This window comes from Asparagus officinalis, chromosome 5 (assembly GCF_001876935.1).
Source record: "Asparagus officinalis chromosome 5, Aspof.V1, whole genome shotgun sequence".
Lineage (NCBI taxonomy): Eukaryota > Viridiplantae > Streptophyta > Magnoliopsida > Asparagales > Asparagaceae > Asparagus > Asparagus officinalis.
In genome coordinates, this window is record NC_033798.1 from 106,887,180 (window position 1) to 106,912,827 (window position 25,648).

The window sequence follows — 25,648 nt, forward strand, 5'->3', positions numbered from 1 at the left end:
TTGCTTTCATAGAACTGTTTATATTTTGCTTTCATAGAACTGTTTTACATTTGGATTTCATAGTGTTAGAATTTGAAACAACATCCCTCATCTCTCACCACTACTTTGAAGTTTAGTGTAATTTTGGATATTTTGACATCTAGTCTAGGTTTTGGCCCATAAAAAAGATGTTCAACCTGTAAGACGATGTCAGAATAATCTTCAACTCTCATCACAATTTTAAAATTTAGGCATAATGGTTAGGGAAACTTTCACACATGTTACCGCTTTATTGTTCAAACTTTCAGAGTTTGTTAAACTTTCACATCTTTCAGAGAAATTGTATCAAAAGAAAGAAGTATGCGGATCATATAGTCCAAAGGGGAAGAACGCATGCATGAGTATTTTCGTCTTGCATTGTGATCCGCGGCTAAACAGCACATGAACCCAATAAATAAAGTTTAAGTAAGAGCGCATGGTAACTTGTTGGTTAAATTTTTTTTTTTTTAATCGGCATAGAAACTTGCAAGGGTAAAAACTAAAAAGTAAAAACCAAGAAGAGAGGCGTTTTCACACATCTTGAGTGACATCATCTTGAATTTGCTGAACAACTAAAGGTTGATATTAACAAGTTATTGGTTGTCACCCACATCCAAATTTGTAGCCCAGCAAGTCTTCTTATGGAAAAGGCAAACGCACCAAAGCCCACCTTTTTCATTATTTGTCTCGACATGAAATTTAATTTAATACGCAGCACTTTCACTCCACAAGCGCCAATTCGGAGTTAATTGATAATTCCACCTACTAATATAGCTCCTTATTTTCAACAACTACGTGGATTATTGATTAGCATGCGCTCTTATTATAATTGAGCTACGACTCATCTTTCATTGGTAATTGCATTCTCATTATTACTCTAAAGACTAGCCTGGAGTATATGAAATTTTCCATCATCTATGGTCAATGTCTACTACCCAGCCTCTTTTTAATTACAATTATTTATTTATTTATTTATAACTAGCTACGCACAGCCAGATTATAAATATTTTCTTTTTGAAAGAACTCATGTTTACGAATTAAAGTATAGTCAGGGCTATAATTTTAGGTCAACCGAAACAGTGATCCTTGTACAAGGACTATGCATATATTATGAGGGGTGAAAAAGTACGTAAAACATACAAGAAGGTGGGGATAATAATTCATCAACTGTACAATTGTCTTTCGAGTAATTCAATAGTAACGATTAAAAAGCTAAAGTAATTTAAGTAAAATTGCTTGAATCATAATAAAAGATGAAACATTACCTTAACATTCCCTCACCTTCAGAAAACACAGAACTAAACTATACACATTAACACCCCCATATGCACCTCCAACTTAATATCCATACTATAACCACAAAAAAAATAAAAAAAAAACCCCAAAACAAAGTGATTAATCCTAAAAACAACCCAACGAAAAAAAAAAAGCAAAATTAATCCCATTACATCTCTCTAGACTCTAAGCAAGTAGATGCTGAGCTCAGGCCCAGAATTGCCATCAGGATTCAACATGTAGAACGCCTCCGAATCCTTCGACCCGACAACCCTCTCAAACCTCGCCCTCATATACATCATCTCCGCCCTCATCGCCGCGCCGTCGCATCGCCGCGCAAAACCCAGCCCCCATCGTCACCGGCTCCACCGCCTTCAACCCTAAAAAATCCTCCTCCCCACAGCTCTCTCCTCACCGCATACCGCACTTTCCATACAGTAAGCCGCTCCACAGCTGTCTCTCTCTAGCAGCTTCCGCCTCTTCGACTTCCCGCCGCCGCTCCGCCGGCGTAGCCGCCTCGACGCTCGCACTCGAGCGCGATCCTGACGAGCCGCGACGCCATCTCTTTGACGAGGGTGCTCGTGGCATCGCGAGCTCGATTAGGACTGCAGGGTTCGATTTCGAGTCGAGCTGGAACGCGAAGTGGTGTGGCCTCGGCGGTGGGCGAAGAGGGTTCCGGCGACCTTCGTAGGGCCGGCTTCTCCGGCGATCGCCCGCCGGGGAGAGGCGATCTGAACTTGGTCGACGGCCGATATCTTCTTTGGGTCGGAACGCATTCTGGTCGGCGCGGCCGGCGGCGGCGGCAGGAGAGAGGAGAAAGGTGAGGGTTTCCTCGTCGGCGTCGGTGCCGTAGTCGCGGTGAACTTCCGACGTCTGATGAAGTGGCGCCTTGAGAAGGAGAAGGATGAGTCGTGAGGGGATTTGGCCATGATGGTCCTCATGATGATGAGAAAGCGAAAGAGACAAAGGTGAAGATTTGAGGGAATTATTTTTGGTGGTGGATGCTTTTGTGCAATGAGAGGAGGTGGCCTTCTCTACCCCTCTTTTTATTCTGTGGGATTTTGTCCTTTTTCTGTCAGTGAGTGCTGCTGTTGTGTCTCCTCTGGTTTGTTTTTCGGGTGGCAAAGGAGTTTTCTTGAGGTCTGATGTTTAATTAGGGAGGTGACCTGACCCACCTACCCAATCTAAGTAAAACTGGACTATTGAACAGAACATGTTCTCTCATAAAGTCATAATAGAAAGGGAAAATTATGTTTGAGCCCTTTACTTTTTTTATTAAAAAAAAACTTTTCCTCTCTTATATTTTGTTTCTTTAGAATTCTACATTCAATTATTCAGAATTTTATATAATTTTAAAATCTAGAATTTCTGAAAACATATAGTGGTTCGTGTTCACTAGATAGCCGCTGAATTACAATTAGTCATGAGTTAGCATACTGGTACCGAGATATATCTTTTTGTGTTGATTCAAGAGTCAATAGTTACACAGATCATATAAGATATATATATATATATATATATATATATATATATATAAGGATGTAAAGAAAACAAATAAAACTAAGAAGTTTAAAGACCACGTGAGACAAAATTATTAATGTTATGGAGTCAACACTCGCCGAAATACAATTCATTGATAAGTGGCGGACGGATGTATTTCTACTATCAATGCCCCAAATTGACTTAGTAGCCCAAGCCCATGAGAGTTCGACTTAGCTGACTGGTCGAGTCGATATTCCTTCAGGTCGACTCGAAAAGCGGTATCAGTCGACCCTCTTGTCGAAGACGGCTCACCAGAAGTCCCCTCGACCATTCGACTAACGTCACACGAGGACGACTCGAAAGACGTTGCTTCTCGGCAAAGTTGGAGGATAACTTCTACTTCAAAGCTTATCCATGCTGACGACATGTTCACGTTGCGTTTAATGTTTGGCAGGCATCATCATGCATCTGGCCCCAACCGTCTTTATGACTCATCGGAGCACGTGGGCCACCGTCATACTCCCTCTCACTTCTCATTTAATGCTGATGAAATCCTCCCTCCAGTCTCCAACCGACACCTATAAACCAGAGGCTGACTCAGCTGCCAGCCTGCACTTCGTCATCGCCCTTCTATGCTCAACCGAAGTGACTAATCTACCCCTAAATACTGATATTATTCTAAAATTAAGGAGGGACGCAACTCTAATCTTTTTACTCATACACTGCACAATTATAAGAACACGCAGTTCTTTCTTGACCAAATTCAAGTTCATCAACTAACTTGATCGTTGGAGGTACAACGGCGGAACCAATCACCGCCCTCTCATGAATTTCTACTTGTGCAAATTCCTCAGACACACAACTCAAGAAACAGACATAAAGTCAGAGAAAAAAGCGACCCCTCCTAAACACTGAACAAACCGATCCTATCTTGGATCCAACTAACTGTGTGATCATATAAACCATCAACAGTTTGGCGCCCACCATGGGGCTATCTTTTCTTTTTTGAGAAAACATGTCAGGTTCTGAGCAAGGGCCTGATCAGTCCAGTCCTGAAGAATAATATCAGAGCTACGTTACTCGAGCCCAGCTCGAGGAAACCGCTCACAAACTTTCTCAGTCTATCCAAGAGCAGTTCGCTACTTTTACTCGCGAACTCCTTGGTCGGTTTCTGCCCCTCAGGAGACCAACGGTCAGAGGCTCACCCTTCTGGAGCATAGCAGGTGCTCCCTCTTCGGACTCCTCATGTTGTTAAGCAGATGGGGGATCGCATCAAGCACGCGTCCATGCCCCTTCGTCGGACGACTCGTGTTGACGAGCCTCACTAAAACCACCATCGTCATCAAGAGACCTCTGGCGAGAGTCCTTATCTTGGTCACTTTGGGGACCATCCTAGGGGAGTGACCTCTAAGTCTCTCCTCTATCATCATGCATACCCAGTTCCATCAGCCACTATCGGAGCCTCGGGAATCAACCGAGTGTATCGACCGATTGTCGATGCCATCGGGGGTAATACTGTGACGCCTCTGGGTTCACACAAGACTGCAGTCCAAGGTAAAACCAGAGATGTCAAACCTGCCATACACCCACACTGTGCATAAACATGTTTTACCAATCACAGTAATATCCTCTAGTAGAACCAAATAGAAGTGCATGTATAAACAGAAAAAATAAAGGGAATAAATATAATAGACATGATATAGAAGAGATATCTCATAAATGAAAAGAATCATGTCATAAATATAATAGACATGATATAGAAGAGATATCTCATAAATGAAAAGAATCATGTCTCAACTATAATATATCTGATATCTGAATAATGAAAATATCTCAACATGAATCAACTAAAAATCGTACTAAGGCACACTGTCTTTACAATATGAATATGAAACTCTAATGTCTGGATAAAACTCAAAACTATAGTGGAGTCTCTACAAGTAAAAATACGCGACGACGACTATACCAGAACTCCGTCACCCTGCGGCTCTCCGAAACTCCGAACTACCTGAAAAGTAATTTAAAAAAAAAAGAACAACAACAAGAGCGTCAGAGCGCTACAGCAAGATTACCTTCATCCGCCCCCAGGGGAAGGGCTACTAGATGGAGTGAAGCCTCTATCTATTAAGCATAGTCTATCTAGATTCATTGTTCCTGTATCTAAGTAGGATTAACATTTAGAAACCTACAACACGAGACATAGTACATCGGGCGAAATAATCCAAACAATGAAATCCTCATATATATACCATAAGTCTCAAATTGTAGATATCTAAACATTAATACCGAACTAAAAAAAGACAATCTAATGAAACCAATAATTAGAAATCCATAATACGAGACTGGTACGTCGAGCGAAATAATCCAAACAAGGAAATCCTCATATATATACCATATGTCTCAAATTGTAAATCTCTAATCATTGATCCCAACTAAGAAGTAAAAAAGACAGTAAAAGAAATAAGATATCAACACATCGTATTTATAATATCTTCTACTATCACTGGAAAAATGGAATAAAATACCAACACATAATTTTGTATACTTTCAAAAGTAATGTATCTCATTCATATAGTTTAATGATAGGTCGTATTCATAATCGACATCTGCCATACTTAGTCTATCAAGTAATTGTCTCAGTACAACGGACTATCCTATAGGTATCATGAACTGTGTACACGGCTCATTAGTCTCATCGCGATCTCAGTGCTTAACATGAGTGCGGGACGGACTACCAAATAGGCATTCTAGAAATACGGCTCACGAGCCTCATCGCACCCTAGTGCGGGACGGACGACTAGATCAAGCCTCCTAAAATCCGACTCAATGGCCTATACATATGGAATATCGACGCACTACCTCATGTAGTACTGAATTGAGCTCATCAACGATATCCACCTTATATAAATTTTAGTATCTCTGGTATGTCGACGCACTATCCCATATAGTATTGATCTATGCTCATCAACGACATTCACCTCATGTATAAACCATGTATATCTAGTATGTCGACGCACTATCCCATATAGTACTGAGTTGTGCTCATCAATGACATTCAATATGTATATGAATGATATCTAATTCAAATATGATCAAATCAAAATTTATCATAATCCTCTTGGGATTCTCAAATGTGTAACACAACATATTCATGACTATACGTGTAACATCAAGCGGCTCAAAACTCCGTGAATGCACCTCAAAACGGCGCAACACAGCTCCACAAAACGAGCAGGAAAAACAGACGAGATATCTGTTAGTAAAACAAGCATATCTTTATCTAGAAAAACTATTTTTACAAATGGTTTTCTGTTTTGAAAACTAGATTCACACATCTTTCAAATGACATAAGTTTAGTTCAGTTTGGAGTTCATTTGTTATCCCAAATCTCCAGTTAAATATTATATATGTGCAGCCGTCTTTCTCTATACAAAGTCTTTTTAAGAATGGTTTTCTGTTTTAGAAACGAGATACATATAGCTTTCATTTAAAACTAGTTTGGTTAAATTTGGAGTTTGTTTGCTATCTTAAACTCTCAATTAAAGATTATATAAGTGTTGTAGTTTTCTGCAGAAAAACATATATATAGTACATCACTTAAATTTCTCATATATGACTGAAATTATGAAAAACCCTAATGATCATGATCATGATACTATCATAAACAGCAAGAAAACATTATTCATCTAGTATTTGTTTTAAGGTTTACTATCAAAAATCTGATTTTTAACACCTCAGGTTAAGATTAAAGCATGAAAACACATATTCAACATCATATTAATAATCTACACTAGTTATTTAACTATGGGGATAGGTTTGGATGAAGATAATCTTGCCTCAAATGTCATTCTAAGCCTCTGAGATAAACAACAAGCAATCCATGAGCACAAACCACCCGTTCTCCCTCGTCACACGTCGATGATCTCGACCTCGTGTCGGTATTTTGCTTCACAAAGCTCTCCAAACTCATAAGAATAAGATCTAGGGTTTTTGAGGGGAGATGGTGGCTGCTAGGGTTCATAGATATAATAAAAAAAGGGAATTTTTATGAAAAATATAGGTATTTATAGAGGCAAACCCGAAACAAACCTGTTTGACCCGAACCAGGAAACATAGTCTGACTAGAAAAACAATCTTTGGTATTTTGGCTATAACTTTTACGTCCGACATCAGAATGAGATGATATAAGATTTGTTGGAAAGATCTTGAAGATACCTATAACTTTGGTATTTTAAGTTTTTCCATATTCTAACTGTTTCAGTGTGTAAAAAAGCATATACTTTTAACTGGTCGTTTTTCCTAGATTCAGGCCCGTGCACGTGTGCATGATATCACTTCTATATTCACATATATACATTGAATTGATCTCAAATCAATTCTTAGCATACTAAAATATTAATAAATTTCACATATATACATTGAATTGATCTCAAATCAATTCTTAGCATACTAAAATATTAATAAATATTTTTTTTAATAATACAACATATTTATTATTTATTACAAAATATTCAAATTTTTTAGGTTTTACAAATACCCTCTCCGACGACATCTTGCATGCCCAATGTGAGAAATTCAAGATACCTCCCATGGAGAAATACAAAGGCAAGGGGGATCCCTCTGAGCATGTTCAGAATTACTACGATGTGATGAGCATGCTGCAAGCTTCAGAAGCTGTCATTTGTTGATGCTTCCCAATCATCCTTCCCAATCATCCTTTCAGGGAGTGCTAAGCTTTGGTGGAATGCTCTTGAAAATAAATCCATCAGCAGCTTCTAACAACTCAGCTAGAAATTCATCCATTACTTCCTGGCTAACACTAAATAAAAGTTGCCTCCTCATGTGTTGATTCAAATGAGGCAGGGATCCAGAAAGAACCTCCGAACCTACTTCAAGAGGTTCCAACCGAAGAGATTAAAGGTCAATGATCCAAGGAGTGGAGTTGGGAATTTCCTTTTGAGAGAGAGAGAAATGGGTTGCGTCAAAATCGCTGAGAAATTTGCAAAAAAAACCCTTGCGCGTGTGTTCTCGAACTAATGCATATAAACGGCAGCGTCGCACCCGCCCGCCTCAACAGTTTGGCGGCCCACACCATGGGGTATCTTTCTTTTTTGAAAACATGTCGGCGTTTCTGAGCAAAGGGCCTGATCAGTGCAGTCCTGAAGAAATATATGCAGAGCTCGTTATCGAGCCACAGCTCGAGGAAACCGCTCCACAAAAGCCTTTCTCCAGTCTATGCCAAGGCAGTTCGCTACCTTTTACCTCCCCGCGAACTCCTTGGTCGGCTTTCTGGCCCAGCCAACCCAACAAAAGTTACTTCACTCGGCCCCCCCCCCGCCTCCAGGAGACCCAGGGCGGGTCAGAGGCTCACCCCTTCTGGAGCAAGTAAAGGCAGGTGCTCCCTCTCCCGGACTCGCCTCCCAATGTTGTTTCAAAGCAGATGGGGGAATCGCATCAAGCACGCTGTCCATCGCCCCCTTTCGTCGGAGCCGACTTCGTGTTGACGAGCCTGCCCACTAAAAACCACCCACATCGTCATCCAAAGAGAACTCTGGCGAGAAAAGTCCTTATCCTTGGTCACTTTGGGACCATCCTAGGGGAAAGTGACCTCTAAGTTCTCCTCTAATCATCATGCATAACCCAGTTCCCATCCCAGCCCACCGTATCCGGAGCCCTCGCAGAATCACACCGAGTTATCGACCGATTGTCGATGCATCGGGGGTAATACTGTGACGCCTCCCTGGGTTCACACCAAAGACTGTCAGTCCAAGGTAAAACCAAGAGATGTCAAAACCCTGCCATAAACACCCACACTGTGGCATAAACATGTTTGTACCCAAATCAACCAGTAATATCCTCTAGTAGCATACAAATAGCAAGTGCATGTATAAACAGAAAAAAAATAAAGGGATAAATAGTAAATGAGACATGATATAGAAGAGATATCTCAAATAAATGAAAAGAAATCATGTCTCCAACTATAATATATCTGATATCCTGAATAAATGAAAATATCTCAACATGAAATCACTACAAAAATCGTACTAAAGGCCACAACCTGTCTCTTCACAATATGAATTGCAACAACTCTAAATGTCTGGATAAAACTCAAAACTATGTGGAATGCTCTCTACAAGTACAAAATACGCGGAGCGACGACCTTACCGCAGAACTCCGTCAGCCACTGCGGCTCTCCGAAAAAACTCCGAACCTACCCGCTGAAAAAGTAAATTTAAAAAAAAAGAACAACACAAGAGCGTCAGAGCCGCAAAAAAAATGAAAAGGAAAATCGCGCGTCCCACGGTCTACTGTTGTTTTTGTTTATTGACTTAATTGTATTAATATCTTTTTTTTTTCATTTTTTTTATTTTTTTTTTGGTCAGTGTTTTGCGCCACAGACCGGAAGGACGAGAGTGGAGGGACAAGCCGGATCATTAAGCCATAGTCTGATCTACGATTCATTGTTGCCTGTATCTAAGTAGCGGATTACCATTTAGAAACCTACAACCACGAGACATAGTACATCCGGGGCGAAAATAATCCAAAAACAATGAAATCCCCATATAAATCATCACCATAAAGTCTCAAATTGTAGATATCGTAAACATTAAATACCGACACTTAAAAAAAAGACCCCAATGCTAATGAAAACCAATAATTAGAAAAATCCATAATACGCAGACTGGTACGTCGAGCGAAATAATCCAAACAAGGAAACCCTCATAATATATTACCATCAAAAAAAAAAAAAAAAAAATATGTCTCCCAAATTGTAAAATCTCATAATCATTGATCCAAAACTAAGAACGTAAAAAAAGACAGTAAAAGAAATAAGATCATCCAACCACCCATCGTATTTATCAAATATCTTCCTTACTTGCAGCGCTGGAAAATGGAATAAAATACCAGACACATAATTCCTTGTATACTTTCAACATACACTGCACAATTACAAGAACACACTGTTCTTTATTGACCCATTCAAGTTCATCAACTAACTTGATCGTTGGAGGTACAACGGGGGAACCAATCCTTGCCCTCTCATGGATTTCAACTTATGCAGATTCCTCAGACACCCAACTCAAGAAACAGACATAAAGTCGGAGAAGAAAACGACCCCCTTTTAAACATTGAAAAAACTGATCATATTCTGGATCCAGCTAACTGTGTGATCATATAAACCATCAACAATTAATAATTACAATGACAAACTTTTATCCCAGATTTGAAGAATTAACTTTACGAATCACATTTTATTGACTCATAACTTCCAAAAATAAATCAAAACTTCTCAAATTAGAGCTATTACGTGTTCGGCATATTTAAAAAAAAAAGCTAGGAATACGTTCCGGGATTACCAAAATTTGTCTTAAATGCATTAATCTAAGGTTAAATTCATTCACTTGGCCACCATATATTTCCAATTGTCGAGATAGGATTGAGATGTTTTACTTATATATATATCAAAAATTCACGAAACATTCATATTCTTATCTATACCCTCTCTCACAAATTTAGAAAATTATTGATTATTGATATCCTCATCATATCCTATCTAATATTACATCCGCAGACAGCTAAATACAAAATATTCCCCATAAAAAAAAGACGAGGGAACAAAAGTCTGGAGACGCATGGGGGTGCGAGAGGAGAGAGTGGGGCCCACGGGGGAGATGCTGAGGGAAACAGCGGGAGTGGGACACCTTTGACTGACTTGGTTGGGTCGAAGGGGCAAACGTGCCTCGGGAACCGCTAAAGGTGTGCAGTGCAGGTAAGAAGGCTACAATACACAACAAGGCAGCGTACTGCAGCTAAGGACTCTATGGACTCTGTACGCTCTCCTCTTCACACTGTTTTACGAGTTTATAACTGTTTAAAGTGAACTAGCTGCGAGACGTAATAGATTTGATAGGGTCGGACTATTGGTTCCCAGATTTTGATGCAAGGCCCTCAAAATCTTATAAAAAAGTAATAATTTAATGTTATCATCAAAGTATTCTTAGAAATATACATTGGCAAGCAACATGAAGGGTTAAAAGTAATATTTTTTTGGGAAAAATGCTTCCAGCCCCCAAAACACAAGAAAAAACGCTTCCCACCCCCAAGACTTTTTCAACGCCCTCAAAACCCCCAAATTCGTAATAACTATGCACTGAGCCCCCAAAACACAAAGCCCAAGAATTTTACACAACTAAAGACTATAATACCCTTTATCTCTCTTATGGGCATTGATTACCTCCTCCCCCCTCCAGTGCTTCTCCCTGATGTCCCTATCCCCGACCGTCGTCGTCCCCTGCGGCGTCCGCGAGCTCAAGTCCGACGAGCGCGGGCTCTACCTCATCCACCTCCTCCCTCCTCACCGCGCCAACCACATCGCCGCCGGCTCCCTCGACCACGCCAACGGCTGCCTCGGCGAGATCGCTGACGGCGAGGTCGCGGAGCTCGCCGGAGATCTCGTTGGAGGCGAGAGAAAGGACCCTGAGCTCGGCGGAGGAGGGGAGAGAGGAGAGGAGGGAGTCGTTGAGGAGGTTGGCGGAGAGGTCGAGGTGACAAAGGTAAAGTGGGAGGAAGAGGTCGGAGGGGAGGGAGCCGAGGAGGCGGGTGCCAGGCAAATGAATTCTTTATCGGAAGAACTACCACAGCTAGCAAAAACAGCATGAAGAAGAAGGAGAAGAAGTCCTAGAAGCTAGCGGTAGCAGAGGGGGTCCTCTCCCAACACAACCTCAAGTCCGTCGACCTCTTCAGGGGCAAGAGGATTTCCGAGCTGAGCAACGCCGAGAAGCTCGACGGATTCACGAGGGGAGCTGATCAAGGAGAAACACTGTCGGGAATCGGAGCCGGTCCCGACGGTTCTGATCAAGGGAGCAGCGACGCCCAGATCATCGTCGGCTACCATCTCAATAGCGTTCACCAGCTCTTCTTCTTTGACGTTAGCAACGTGGCCTTGATTGATTATGCATGCTAGCTGTTTGATTAATTATAAATCTTGTAATATATATTCTGCTGGTGTTCTATATTGCTAGCTAGTTGGTTAACTAATCTCTTGGATTGTTATTATATTATAATGCCCGTGTCCATAAAGATTGAGAGACTAGTAACTGTAGGTTGCATTCAGTGATAGTGTACGTTGCATTAACTTATATCGCATGCAATATATCCAGTTGCAGCTCTTTAATTAAGTGGTTGTTAAGGTTATACGCGTTGGTTGTTAAGGTTACAGGTTGCTTATTAAAGTTACGTGTTGATTGTTAAGGTTACGGGTTGGTTATTAAGGTTAACTGTAACCTTAACAACCAACTCGTAACATTAACAATCAACGCGTAACCTTAACAAGCAACCCATAACATTAACGACCAACGCGTAATCTTAACAAGCAACCCGTAACCTTAACAACCAACGTGTATAACCTTAACAACCAATACTTAACCTTAACAACTAAATCCTAACCTTAACAATCAACACGTAACCATAAGAAAAAACTCGTAAGCTTAACAACCAACGCGTATAACCTTAACAACCACTTAATTAAAGAGCTGCAACTGGATATATTGCATGCGATATAAGTTAATGCAACGTACACTATCACTGAATGCAACCTATGGTTACTAGTCTCTCAATCTCTATGGACGTGGGCATTATAATATAATAACGATCCAAGAGATTAGTTAACCAACTAGCTAGCAATATAGAGCACCAGCAGAATATATATTACAAGATTTATAATTAATCAAATAGCTAGCATGCATAATCAATCAAGGCCACGTTGCTGACGTCAAAGAAGAAGAGCTGGTGAACACTGTCGAGATGGTAGCCCACGATGATTTGGGCGTCGCTGCTCGCTTGATCAGAATTGTCGGGACCGGCTCCGATTCCCGGTGGTGTTTCTCCTTGATCAGCTCCCCTCGCGAATCCGTCGAGCTTCCCAGCTCGGAAATCCTCTTGCCCCTAAAGAGGTCGACGGATGCGTTGGGAGAGGACCCCCTCTGCTACCGCTAGCTTCTAGGACTTCTTCTCCTTCTTCTTCATGCTATTTTGCTAGCTGTGGTAGTTCTTCCGATAAAGAATTCATTTGCCTGGCACCCGCCTCCTCGGCTCCCTCCCCTCCGACCTCTTCCTCCCACTTTACCTTTGTCACCTCGACCTCTCCGCCAACCTCCTCAACGACTCCCTCCTCTCCTCTCTCCCCTCCTCCGCCGAGCTCAGGGTCCTTTCTCTCGCCTCCAACGAGATCTCCGGCGAGCTCCGCGACCTCGCCGTCAGCGATCTCGCCGAGGCAGCCGTTGGCGTGGTCGAGGGAGCCGGCGGCGATGTGGTTGGCGCGGTGAGGAGGGAGGAGGTGGATGAGGTAGAGCCCGCGCTCGTCGGACTTGAGCTCGCGGACGCCGCAGGGGACGACGACGGTCGGGGATATGGACATCAGGGAGAAGCACTGGAGGGGGGAGGAGGTAATCAATGCCCATAAGAGAGATAAAGGGTATTATAGTCTTTAGCTGTGTAAAATTCTTGGGCTTTGTGTTTTGGGGGCTCAGTGCATAGTTATTACGAATTTGGGGGTTTTGAGGGCGTTGAAAAAGTCTTGGGGGTGGGAAGCGTTTTTCTTGTGTTTTGGGGGCTGGAAGCATTTTTCCCTATTTTTTTTTTACGATTTAAGATGTTAGAGTGTTCATATTTTTTTGCAATTTAGAATATTAAAGTGGTGCTTTTTATAATTTATTATATTCCATTGCAAATGTGCAGAAACAATAAGGGGCTGTTTGGTTGGGTTGTTTTTGTTTGAAAGTTATTGTAGCTGTCAGGTTACAGTAACTTTCACTTGTTTACATTGTTTGGTTGTGCAAAAAAAAAATGCTAATGTGGCAGTTAAAAATCCAATATGACCATATCTCCTCAAAATATGGTGTTTTTGGGCGAAAGTTACTGTAGCCGTCACTGTCAGTTTTCAACCTGGTTTCCTGACTACAGTAACTTTCACCTAATGAACCAAACGGGCCCTAAGTTACTTAAGTGCTGCTAAATAGCTCCCACCAAAATCATCAGTTTTTTGCTCTTTCTAGGTCTCGCTTCATCTCATGAGAAAAACTAAATGCGTTTCTCTTTTTATCCCTCCAAAAACTTAAAGCCAAAATCCTTCTGCCTCAGCTTCAAATCAGGGTTGGATTAGCTTGGAAAGTGTTTTGAAAAGGTTAAAGCTGAAGGAATATTCCCCCAGGTCAAACAGAAGACCAACTAAAGGGACCAACTTCAAACAACTCCTTCAATTGAAGGACCTCGCTGCAATTTTAATGAATTGGAGGACTAGTATCAAAAAATGAAAGACGTGAAGGACTAACGGCAAAATAACCCATAATTTGTTGGCGATACGAAGTTGGAAAAAGAAGATATCCGAACGATATTTAAGAATAGTTATAGGCATTTGAGTCTTGCTACGCAGTGATCAATGGTAGCATTGGTGACCTAATTTGCTGGACTAGAGAGACCTTAATATAGCAACATGTGGCTTAGATTTGTGGTGTTCCTGTTACAATAGTTTGGGGATGGTTGACTAGAGAAAATTTGTCGGTGATACGGTGAGGTATAATGTAGTTGACATCGCCACCGCATTCGAATTCTTAAATAAACAAGCTAAGAATGTTCTAGCGGCCGATAATAGTTGTAAAGGAAATGCTAGAGACACGTCCTTAAACCACACTTCCAACCACGCTCCTTTTTCGTTACAGTGCACTGGGGCCCACACGAGAATTTTTTTTAAATTCTCGTGTGGGCCCTAGTACACTGTAGCGAGAGGGGAGTGTGGTTAGGAGTATGGTTTAGAATGTGACTGTAGCGTCTCTCTAGTTGTGATTAGTAAAGATCAGTTGTACTATAAATGTTTCTTTAAACTGCGAGCGTTTTACAACTGAGAATATGGTCACGGATCATTTTTGAAAAAGTAGTAGACTTCGTGAAAATTCGAAAATGTTAGTTTTGATAACATATTTTATACAAAGAGACGTAATAATTAATGATGTTGAAATCTTTTGAAATTTTTTTTCCTTGATGATTCATATATAGTGGATCACATTTACCAATTTGATTTTTTATTATTGGATTTTGAATTTAAAAAATTAACTCGGTAATGTTTGTATATTATATCTATTCTTTTATACAAATGGGAGAAACAAAGAGTCACTGTTCATGCTACAGTAAATGCTACAGTAGATTTACTGTAGCAGTGTTACTGTAGCAGCTGAGGTATTTAAAAGATGGTGTAGCAGATTGGTTGCTGTAGCAGCTCGGGAATGGCACTGTAGCAGGCGAGTTACTGTAGCACCCCAGAAAATTCAAACCGGGAGAGTTTAAAAACGGCGGGAACACTGTAGAAAAAAAAAAAAAAAAAAACACCGTACTGCACACGGGCTGCACACTAGTGTTATCTATAGTAGCCTAGTTTAACTCAATTTTACGGAAAAGAAAAAAAAAATTCATCCAGTTGAAAGCCTTGAAAAGTGAGAGTTGATTGTGCATGGTTGCAACTGTTCATATTAGCTTAAAATTGACTCCAACCGCGATAATAAATACGAACTCAAGTTCATTAGTCGCAGTAGTTGGCTTGAACTAAACAGCACGAAACTGTATAAGTCCCTGTTCTCGACGACAAGCTTTGTTGTAGGGATACCGCATCAAACTGTTCCAATTGAAGAACAGGAGAAGGACATAAAAACTTGAAGTGAAATGACAACTGAAATATCAAAATTAATGAGGTGATGTCAGGATAGACCTTGAGAATACCAAATCTCAGCTCAATGAATTCAAATAATTAAAATCTATTTCTTAAATTTTTTTTACAGCTCCCAAAAGAAGAAAATATATACCTATTGTTTATGCCCCTTCTAGAAATCACCTTTAAAACATGGCTATTTTACAAAAGCCAACTTTGATTGTCAATTTGTACATAAGCACATTTAAATGCTTTTTGTTTCAATTCACCACCTATAGACTCACTTTTATAAGTCTAGTTTTATCAGTTTCGCTGTAATGATTAGTTGTCAAATACGAAGTAACTGGAGAGATGATCCTTAATGAAGGTCAGGTGAGGTCAATTACTAGAAAAAATTAACTAAAAAATGGACTCAGATGATTGGTTGCAACAAAAGCCCTTTAAAGATGGTTTACATATAAATTGATAATCAAACGTGATTTCCATAGAATAACCCTATTTTAATAGGTGGTTTTAATAATCAATTCCATACTTATACATAGTCATGCATGATGGTATCCTGGAGGCGATCCAGCATAATGTTATTAGAATTAAAGTAGAGCATCCCACAAGACAATGAGGCATGAATTTCAAACTTACCAAGTCTTACTACCTGCGTAGGTGGATAGATGGATAGAATGGAATATTCAATAAGGAGTATAAAATTTTCTTGCATCCATCACTTGATATTTGCTAACATATATCATTCAGCGCACAGCTTCGCCAATCCAAAGATTTGGAGAATGCACCTCTGGAGATACAATGAACGGAGGAAGACTTCGACATATTTGTTGATTGAAAGAGCACAACCAGTTGAACATGATTCATGGCGTCGAAACAAAGAAAACAGTTTAGCAGAACCCTGCAAGATTTCAGACACAAATTTAACTAATTAAATAAGTAATGCATGCTCAAATCCTTGGATGTGCTGCTTGCTGAGCAATTTATGGATACGAAAATTAGAGCTAACAATTATACCCTCAAACTGTAAAATTTGAATCAAGGGTACTCTTTTTTAAAACTTCATCATTCAATAAAAAAGACAATGCAAGCACTGGAGGGTACTTTTGGCAAAGAAACATAATGTACATATAAGTGGCAGTTAGATTTCCCATTCTAGTTAGTTGAAGAAAATGTCCTCCTCTTCAACCACATCCTCCTCTTCCCTTCCATTCCTTTGGTCTCACATTCAATAGACATCGAATTCATAAACATCCTCGAACTCGACTCAAACTCTGAGGGACCTTCTTCAACAATCTCTTTGCCTTTCAATTTCGACCCCATATCTTCACTTCTACTCTCATCATCACTACTATAACTACTATTACTCCGTTCAGAACTCGAACTGTCACTAATTGCGTTAAACACCATTACACTCTCTTTTCTCGAACTATGGAATGAATGACTTTTGCCCTTTCCATCATAAACGGGCAAAAGAGATCCACGCTGAGAGATGACACGATCACTGCCTAGACTGTAACAAGTTGATAGTTTTCTCTCTACTCCTTCCTTCGTTTTTACTATCTCACTCATTCGTGTTAATGCTTCGTTAGCTGTGGAGTCTTCTGTTGTCCTTCGTTCGAGCTTTGAGATCATTCTGCTCAATGTTCTCTTCTTGTAGTGAAGAAACCTCTGAAATGGACACGACAAAAAGAATATTATCTGATTGATATGAATCATAATTCTTGATGTTAGCATACACTACCATTGTGCGCCTTTGATAAATGAATTTAAGCAGATGTTGAATGGTATGAATTCAGGATTGTTCCAATATGAGACAACATATAGCCAGAAATGAAGCATCATGCTGAAATTAACTACTTACACAATTTTTCTGCAACAATTTTTGGTTAATTTCCGTGTTACTTCGATAAATGTGCAATGTTTTGTTATGGCTTCAATTTGAATCCAGATGCTTATAATAGAAGTAAATTTAACTATAAGTAAGAAATTTGGCTTCAATTTTTTTATGGCTTTAATTCGATAAATTTAGTTCTTATCATTTTTTTTGGGTACAAACAAGCGGAATATCTTGATATCTTACCCTCTTCTCAAGGAATCTCAAAAGCCCATGGTCTTGAAGCTTCTTTTTCCTCCAAAATATACAGCAAAACCGAACAGAAAAAGCTAGCAATACTACAATCACAAGTTGGAAGAATACCAGTAGTAGAATTGCCTTCTCATTTCCTAATAGAAAGAATTTATTAGCATAATGAAGCTCACTACTTAAAAGGAGGCACATCGCTAAATAGAAAACAAATAGGGTGGAGATCACCTGTGTAGATATCAAAAGGCTTAGGTTTCACTTGTGAGCAGGTCCAAGAGATCTTTTGACCTGTTGAAGTAAAATTATCAAAGATGAAAGTACCAAAAAATCAAAGTACTACTTCTAATTAGTCATGGATTTTACGAGTGGAATAGCATTGAAGAGTATTGCCAATCCCTGCATCCATAAAAAGAAAAAGGTCAGACATAAGTTCAGTTTCAACGTATAAATATCTTAAGCTGCAACATTATTACTCAAGAATGTTCTTCAGCGTATCCAATTGTACATGCTTAGTTTCTAAATTGGGTTTAAATATGAACTAGTCTAGTACTTTCATTTATTCACAACATTGGACTTAGCTTTACGAAGGACAACTACGAGGACAAAATGATTCAGTGTGAAGAAACTCACTTGCTGAAGAAAAAAACGTGAGAAGAATCCTGTCATTCAACTCAAAGTGGCGAAGATCGCTCTTGGACACCTGAGATGATAATTCACCTGATAAATGCATTAATATTTGAGGAATTAACAAAGTTCTTCATAACTAGGATTTAAGCGAGGGAGAAGATAACCGCTTTCTTCATGTAATGACCTTACCAGAGAACTTTCCGGTCCAATAAACAGTTCCAGTTGCTGGAGCCAAGAGTGTGAACACAATGTCTATTGGTTTCATGGCGGATATGTAAGTATAATTATCAATAGTTTGACTTGTCTTGGAATCCATAAGGGTTTGAGATACATACACCCCAAATCCTGAGCAATCCAGGACCGGGCTGACTTGGATTGCAGAATCATAGGCACTTGACTCGAGTAATTTCTTCATATCTCCAGTTGGTGAGAATGAGTACAAGAACCCGTCTAATGAGCCAATGGATATCCAACCTTGTACACAAATTAGAAAATTTTACCAAGGGCAAAACTCAAAAGAAAGAAAGGAAATTACCAAAGCCATAACCACAAAACTAAGAAGCAGTTTGTCACTTCATCTACATTTAGTTCAGAAAAGAAATCAAATACTTAAAATAAAGGAATGCATATGCTTTTTGAGAAGATACATATATATAAAAGATGTATATGTTTGATGGTTATGAGCCGTCACCTCATACCCATTATTTTCGAGATATATTCATGATGTTTATGATCATTAGATTCCAGTTCTCACGTAAAATAACAAAATGCAGAGGATTAGAAGGGAAAAAAACATCATTGTTAAATTCATATAGTTAGCACATGAGTTGTAATAAGTTCTCAATTATTTCATATAGTACTTATGAATTCATTAAATTTGTAAATTTTTTTGATGGATCTCGAAGCAAATTAACTTCAATAGGAATAGAAAAGCATCCTGCAAACAATCTCAACAAACAATACCTAACTTTTCAGAAATTAGTTACCCAATAAACCAGAGCCGCATATGAAGTTATCGTGAGCCTACAGTCTTTTAGAAGAAAAAGTTTACTGTTCTTCAAGAGTATGAGACAAGTCCACTGTAATCGTTGTTCTTGTGATAATGAAATAAAAACAGAAATCTAAATTGTTAATTACCATTGCTATCCACAACAGGCAAGCTTTGGTCAGTACTTAAGGGACCAACGTCATTTTGCCAAACAACATTGCCAGTAGAAACTTCTAATGCCATCACTGAGGCCCTCCTTGGAAAAATGACGTACATAAGGCCGTTATTTCCTGATACAAGTGTCATTGACTTGTCAAATGAACTAAAATCCTGGATCCATCTGAAGTGAGGGCTGCGAATATACAATGAATAGACCTGTCCTTCAGTATTTGAGACCTGCATGCAATCCCATTTTGTTCTCGTCAATACTCGGATTACATATTACTAGTTTAATAACATTTCCTACTCGTATTCTAGCAAGATATACATACAAAATGAGCAATTGGCTAACCATAAAGATAAGTCTTATCATATGAAATCAACATGTATTCATATCCTCTCAGATAGACTTATTATCTTTCTAATGTACCATTTTTCATAAGACAGATTTCATTCTTCAAAGTAGTTTGTCCGGAGGGCATATGAGCATTCTATAGAATGAGAACCATGAACTATGAACCGGTTTGACAAGAAAATTTTTTAAAAAAAAAGAACAAGGCAAACATAGAAATAATATAAAAGGACCTTACATAAAGGGTTCCCTCACACTGATCAACTACAGGAGCTGAAGTAAAATAACAATCTTCTAAGTTCTTCTTGCAACCCTGACGGTAGCCAAAACGATAAAGCAAAGGACCAGCGCTCCAAAGAAGTTCACCACGAAGCAATATTGCAAAGAGGCCACGGTTTTTAATAGTGACAAATAGAGATGAGTACGAGATACTAATGGCGAAGCCAATAATTTCCCCTGAGCCCCCAATAGTTGAGTTTGGACCAAATAATATATCAACCTCAGATTCAGATGTCGCAATATTTGAAGGTGTGACTTTCAAAACCCTGTCTTCTGCAACCAAATAAATCTGACAAGATAAAAAGTTTTTTTTTTTTAAATCTTACTGGTGAGGTACCATATATAATCAAATAACTACATGCAGATAAATTGTAAGTAAAACTGCAAATATTACTTTATCATACTTCTTAGTGGGTAGCATATAAAATTTCATAAATATAAACCAGAACCCTTTCAGCAGGAAGAATGGATATGATGTACCAAAAAGAAGAGAATGTCTTAATTAAACCAGAATGGAGAAAAGAACTAGCTAACCAATATTTAGAATAAATGCTTTGTCTGTTGTTTTTGTTTCAATTGAAAGATAGTACCTAGTTATACCATAGCAAAGTCACGGGGAAGACAAAGTGTAGCCTATAATATCTAGAGGTAAGCTGGAGCGTGGAGAGAAATTAGAGCGAGTATTACTGAAAGCGGACATGCTATAGCCAGTACGCGACAGAAATCCAAATTTGTAATTCTCTGCTCAAGGACTCATCAGATCACTCGTTCTACTACTACATTCACCCCAAGCAGGCTTTTGTATGACGCTTCTTGTTTCATGGTTTCTCCAAAAATAAAGTTACTCTTAATTCTTGAGTTAATCATACACCTCCTTAGCAACATCTGATACGGGGCTGCCAATTTTAGGGGTTGTGATGTCGTGCTTATAATAAAGTTCATCATCATTTCATAATGTTGAATCTTTCATTGAGGGCACACTGTGATTTCCAAGTTAATAAAGATAAAACTTCTAACGATTACCATGGTAGCTGACAAAGAGAAAGAACTTAAGAAGAGTTGATCACAAAATTTGTGATAAGGAGGTCGCAAATTCAAGACTTACAAGCAACATCATCAGAGGCATTTCTCCACTATATTGGGGGAGCTGGGATTTCTTTTTTAATAGCACCCAAAAAAAAAGACATGCTACGGTGTCCAAGCTCAAGATAAAAAGAATATCATTTTTAGAATATTAAAGTCACTTTACTTCTCTGACCTTCAATAGGTATCTACCAACAATTAAATGTCATGTTAATCTGCCTCAAGGTGAAAAAATCCTTTAGAGTTAATAAGTACCTAACGAACAATCAAATCGTTCTAAAACATCATCGTCGAAGTTACCTTCCCTCTTTCATCATCGACAGGGGTGATGTGAACATTGCACATATAATTGAGAGGAATAATCCATGCAACCGTGCCATTCCTTTCAAAAACAAGAAGACTCTTTCCAGAGCATGCATAAACCTTTCCGCTATGTCCAATGAGAGGATTTGCAAGCTCAAGTGCACCCTTTGAAGCAGTCACCTCGGCTGAAATAAAAAAAACAATTTTTTTTTAAAAAGTCTGTAAATGGTGGAAATCTTGAGAAGAAAACAAACGGAGTGTAAAAAATGATCATCTCTTGGAGCTCAATAACTTCGAAAGGTTGATGACTTATAAACCTATTTACTATTGGAACTCGCAACACTTGATGTCATGATCATATAGCCGACCAATCAATACAGAGAAGCTGGGTTTTTTTTTTTTTTTTTGGCTGGATGTATATAGGAGACATCTATCGTAATTATAAATTTGGTAATACTTATAGCTATAGCAATAAAATTTGACCTATCTGCTTAAGCCATGAACGGGATCGTGTGTAATAAATACCCAGATACCTGCTCTACTTATAATGACTAATAAGGGAACATCACAACCTCATCCCAGTTACGCTAGCATACAAATTTACAAACTTGATTCCAAAATCCGACCAACTCCAGAGAAAGCAAAACAATTTTATTTTCTTCCCCCCGCATGGGTAGTCAAAATCTCGGAAGTGAATAGCATGGAGTAAGAAGAAAACAGTATATATATTACAGAAAAAGGAAAAGGGATGAGATTTGATTCTGCCCGTACCTGTTTTCAAGAAGTTGTTGAATTCCACAGATTGTGAGAGTATCGAGGGAACCAATAATAGCAGTAGAATCGCCAGGCATTGGGTCGCCATTTTGGTTTCACAGAGAGAGAGGAGAGAGAGAGAGAGAGAGAGAGAGAGAGAGAGAGCATGACTTTATCAAAGAGAGAGGAGGAGGAAGTGGGAGGGAGGGAACTGGTGCCGTTATTATAACTGTATATACTATAGGGCCTCCTCCGTGACATTTTTTGCAAATGCAACCTTTTGAAATTATGGTTTTATTGTATTCACAATGAAAATGGATATAAGGAGAGCCTTGCGAGCTGTGAATTATGATTCCCTGAATCTGTGAGGCTGAGATGAGTTTTTATCCTCGGCATAGAATTGAGACGAGACTAGATGCTCCTAAATTACGTATCAGGACAGATTTTATAAGAGAACACCCGAAGGAAAATAGAAACAAAGACCAACTACAGGAGTACCAAAAACCAGGAACAGAATAACAAAGAATGAATTCAAACACCATCAAATCATGGCACTCCAGCCTAGCCGGAAAATATCATCAGAGGTCATAAACGTTTTCAGGAGAAAAGCCCCGTAAAATGCAGATTTGTTGTCCAGTTAAGAGCTGCATATTCAAATTACATATGTAAATTCATGCAATAAGGAGATTGCGCTTTAGCTACAGTTTTTCTTTCACGGTTTGTGCAGACTTTTCACCGTTGGCTTTCTCATGAGAGACAACCTTGACCTGAAAGGTCTCTCACCTTCATCGCTTTCTTCACTATCTGAAACGATTATATATTCTGTTCCCTTTGCCTTTTCCTCCACATGCTTGCAGTTCCTTGTCGAATCTTCATTCTCCTTTATAGAAGATGGTTGTTCACCGTAGGTTTTGCTCTTCTCAGAAATCAAAGTAGATGAATCCGCAATAAGAGGCTTTTGAGAGAGTGATATAGATAGCTTTCTGCTAGGTGGCACATTCTCCTTATCATTTCTAGTCTCTTCAGATTGTGTCTTCGATTTTAACGACAGCTTTGCACCAGTTAGGCGAAGCTTCTTCCTACTCCCCTCAGTCTCATTGATAGAATTTCCTGAAGAAACTTCTGTTCTCTTGGTCTCCGTTCCTCGATCCTACAAGGATACCATCAGACCTGTAAGTTTAATCAGAAAGGGAAATGAACAGAAAAAATAATACATCTAGTCTCTGAAAGGATTTAGTCCTGGTTTGAGGATTTGGAGAAAGCAACGATTTAGTGTTTGCTATTAAAAACTGGCATCTTGGAACCAAATCAATTGTTATTACTATATGTTATAACAACAGCTCCTGTATGATGGGAGATTGCAGTATCATAATTGGTAGTTCAGTTTTATCATTCCTATCAAAGTTCCTCTTGCTATGCAGAAGATGTTGCAGTTAGTAATTAATAATTATCCACCACCATCTTTTCTGCTGATACTTCCTATTTTATACTTTTTTATTTCTCCTAATCTTTTAGCTTTTCAATGCAAATGTCGTACATGGTCTCTTCTGGACCAAGGATAAATGCAAATTGGAAGACAAAACAGAAGACAATTACATACCATGATGGGATCTATAGTTGAAAAGCTACAGTTGTTGATCTTTCCAGTGTCCTCAGCAGTAGCATATTTCTCAGTCCAAGAACGAGCTTTCTGGTCAAAAGCTTGCCTGTTATATTTATATTCCCTGCTCTGGATACGACAACAGGAGAAATGAGCTTAATAGTTCATCACCTACCTCATGACTCACAATAAGTGGTTTGGTAGAAATCACTCACAGTTTCAGCCATGAGTCCATCATCTGGGTTGGGTTCACTCAGCAACAAACCGATGCTCGTTAAAACTGTGGATATGTTTAGTGATGGTTGCCATGCTCCCTTTAAGTATCAGATATTACGGTCATTAGCCAATATGGTGTTCTACTAACAATAATAGTTACAGTCATGAGTACCTTTGGTGGCAAGTTGAGAATATCAAGACAGATACGACCTCCATTATCGATGTTGGGATGATAGATGGGTGTAATAAAAGTCACATTCGGCGGCTGAAAAGGGTATCTATCTTCAAATAGTATTGAGATGGTTAGAATCTTAGTATATACAATTAGAGAAACAAAGTAGTTGGAACAAGAATAGTAGAATACCTTTCAGGTATCTGAATCTTAAGGGTGAAGACTCCTTTGGCATAGACAGTTCCTTCTGGTCCTTCAATTCCTGTGAGCAGTTACTTAATGGAATCAATGGATGCAATTGAGAACAAGAGTGACAGGGGTCCATGTAAACGCGTGTATGATGGATATACAGGAATATATACAGAATAAGAAAATATTTAACCGGGAACTCACTGGCCTCGATGTTTGACAAGGAGGAAGACGAAGGGTTTTCGCTTTCAGAGAGCATGGGAATAGAGACTCCAGGAGGTGGATCAGTAATTAAGAGCTTGAGCTCCTTCTGCATCCTCAGGTTCAGCCTCGCAGCTTGAGCCATTTATTCCCGTATCAGCTGAAGTACTTAATAGTTCAGACACAAGTCATCGATTGAATACTCGGATAGATACAATTCAGATATAAATCCCTATCAGAGCCATTTACTCCAGTACCAGCTTGAGTTTTCACAGAAATCAAATATCTCACTTTATATAATATACCCTTTAAGCTATAAACTCGTCAGACATTTAACTAACATTCGATGTCTAAAACCTAGCATTCTCAATAGTCAATATTTCACTAAAGAAAAATCCATGATTTAAGTAATCATTCCTCTCATAAGTTTAGTGTTATGGACTTCACCACTGGAAAAAGCTAATTCTAAAACCTCACACATAAAGATCTAATCTTTAGAATTGTCATTTTTTTTAAAAAAAGTTATGGGCCTTAATGAATAACATGCAGTACAAGGGGCTTCACTACTTGCACATCCGGATCTAAACTTCACAATTGTAAAAATAAAAAAATAGTGGGTTTGATGAATAAACAACATACTAAATTCCTGCTTATTCTTTTTTACCTATAAGCAGGACTTTCGTAAATTATACTATGCTGCATAACGGCTGATCAAATAAAATATCAAGCTTTGTAATGCGTTAACAAGCTAACTTAAGATACGTAATTTTGCCAACTAATTGAGAAATCGATGTTTTATTGGAAAAATCAGCCTCCAAATCTCAAAATTTCCATAATCATCCACTAGATCTTTATATAAATACATACAAATAAAGGGAAATCGAGGAGCAAACATTTCAAAACCAAACCGCTCCGAATAAACTTGATCCAAGGAAACCCTAGAGTAGGAAAACGTACCTGAGGTGAAATTTGCTGTAAAGGACGTACCTTTTTGCGTTGGCGAGCTCGATTTATCTCCTGAGAAGCCCTAGCAATGATACGAAGGGAAAAGAATTTCCCCCTATCCTCTTTTTTTAGTGAAAAAAGGCGGGAAAATCGATTGAAATTTTGAGGGCTTAATGAGCAGAATCTGGACCGGATATCTGCTCTTCTATGCAGACAGGAGAAC

The 25,648-nt window shown here is 39.1% G+C and overlaps 2 protein-coding genes and 1 pseudogene across 6 annotated transcripts; all 3 read right to left on the reverse strand.

Annotated features, from left to right (window-relative positions):
* LOC109842315 lies at nucleotides 1,266–2,222 on the reverse strand (annotated as a pseudogene).
* On the reverse strand, nucleotides 16,528–22,216 carry LOC109843263 (protein GAMETE EXPRESSED 3). Its single transcript, XM_020412196.1, has 10 exons — nucleotides 22,121–22,216; nucleotides 21,347–21,534; nucleotides 19,923–20,252; nucleotides 19,323–19,569; nucleotides 18,375–18,659; nucleotides 18,189–18,275; nucleotides 17,922–17,954; nucleotides 17,787–17,846; nucleotides 17,556–17,698; nucleotides 16,528–17,143 (listed from the first exon to the last, which is right to left on the reverse strand). Exons 1-10 carry the CDS (start codon nucleotides 22,209–22,211, stop codon nucleotides 16,628–16,630), a joined length of 1,980 nt encoding a protein of 659 aa, XP_020267785.1. The 5' UTR covers nucleotides 22,212–22,216; the 3' UTR covers nucleotides 16,528–16,627.
* On the reverse strand, nucleotides 22,615–25,624 carry LOC109840551 (probable ubiquitin-conjugating enzyme E2 37). 5 transcript variants are annotated; one of them, XM_020409237.1, is made up of 7 exons: nucleotides 25,468–25,624; nucleotides 24,488–24,640; nucleotides 24,283–24,352; nucleotides 24,091–24,200; nucleotides 23,918–24,016; nucleotides 23,703–23,831; nucleotides 22,615–23,252 (listed from the first exon to the last, which is right to left on the reverse strand). In XM_020409237.1, the coding sequence occupies exons 2-7, from the start codon at nucleotides 24,623–24,625 to the stop codon at nucleotides 22,815–22,817; spliced, it is 984 nt and encodes a 327-aa protein (XP_020264826.1). In that variant the 5' UTR covers nucleotides 24,626–24,640; nucleotides 25,468–25,624; the 3' UTR covers nucleotides 22,615–22,814. The 5 variants fall into 5 exon arrangements, with proteins under 5 accessions (XP_020264826.1, XP_020264825.1, XP_020264824.1 ...); XM_020409236.1 differs by having other exon boundaries at nucleotides 22,616–23,252; nucleotides 24,091–24,196; nucleotides 24,484–24,640; nucleotides 25,438–25,619; XM_020409235.1 differs by having other exon boundaries at nucleotides 22,616–23,252; nucleotides 24,091–24,196; nucleotides 24,484–24,640; nucleotides 25,468–25,618.

Coding starts and splice junctions, on each gene's coding strand:
- LOC109840551 (XM_020409237.1), bottom strand. CDS start 24,625: ATGGCTCAAGCTGCGAGGCTGAACCTGAGGATGCAGAAGGAGCTCAAG. Junction 24,017..24,090: donor TTCTCAACTTGCCACCAAAG/GTACTCATGACT, acceptor TGATACTTAAAG/GGAGCATGGCAACCATCACT. Junction 23,832..23,917: donor ATGGACTCATGGCTGAAACT/GTGAGTGATTTC, acceptor TGTCGTATCCAG/AGCAGGGAATATAAATATAA.
- LOC109843263 (XM_020412196.1), bottom strand. CDS start 22,211: ATGGCGACCCAATGCCTGGCGATTCTACTGCTATTATTGGTTCCCTCG. Junction 20,253..21,346: donor TCGATGATGAAAGAGGGAAG/GTAACTTCGACG, acceptor TTATCTTGTCAG/ATTTATTTGGTTGCAGAAGA. Junction 19,570..19,922: donor AGTGTGAGGGAACCCTTTAT/GTAAGGTCCTTT, acceptor GATTGCATGCAG/GTCTCAAATACTGAAGGACA.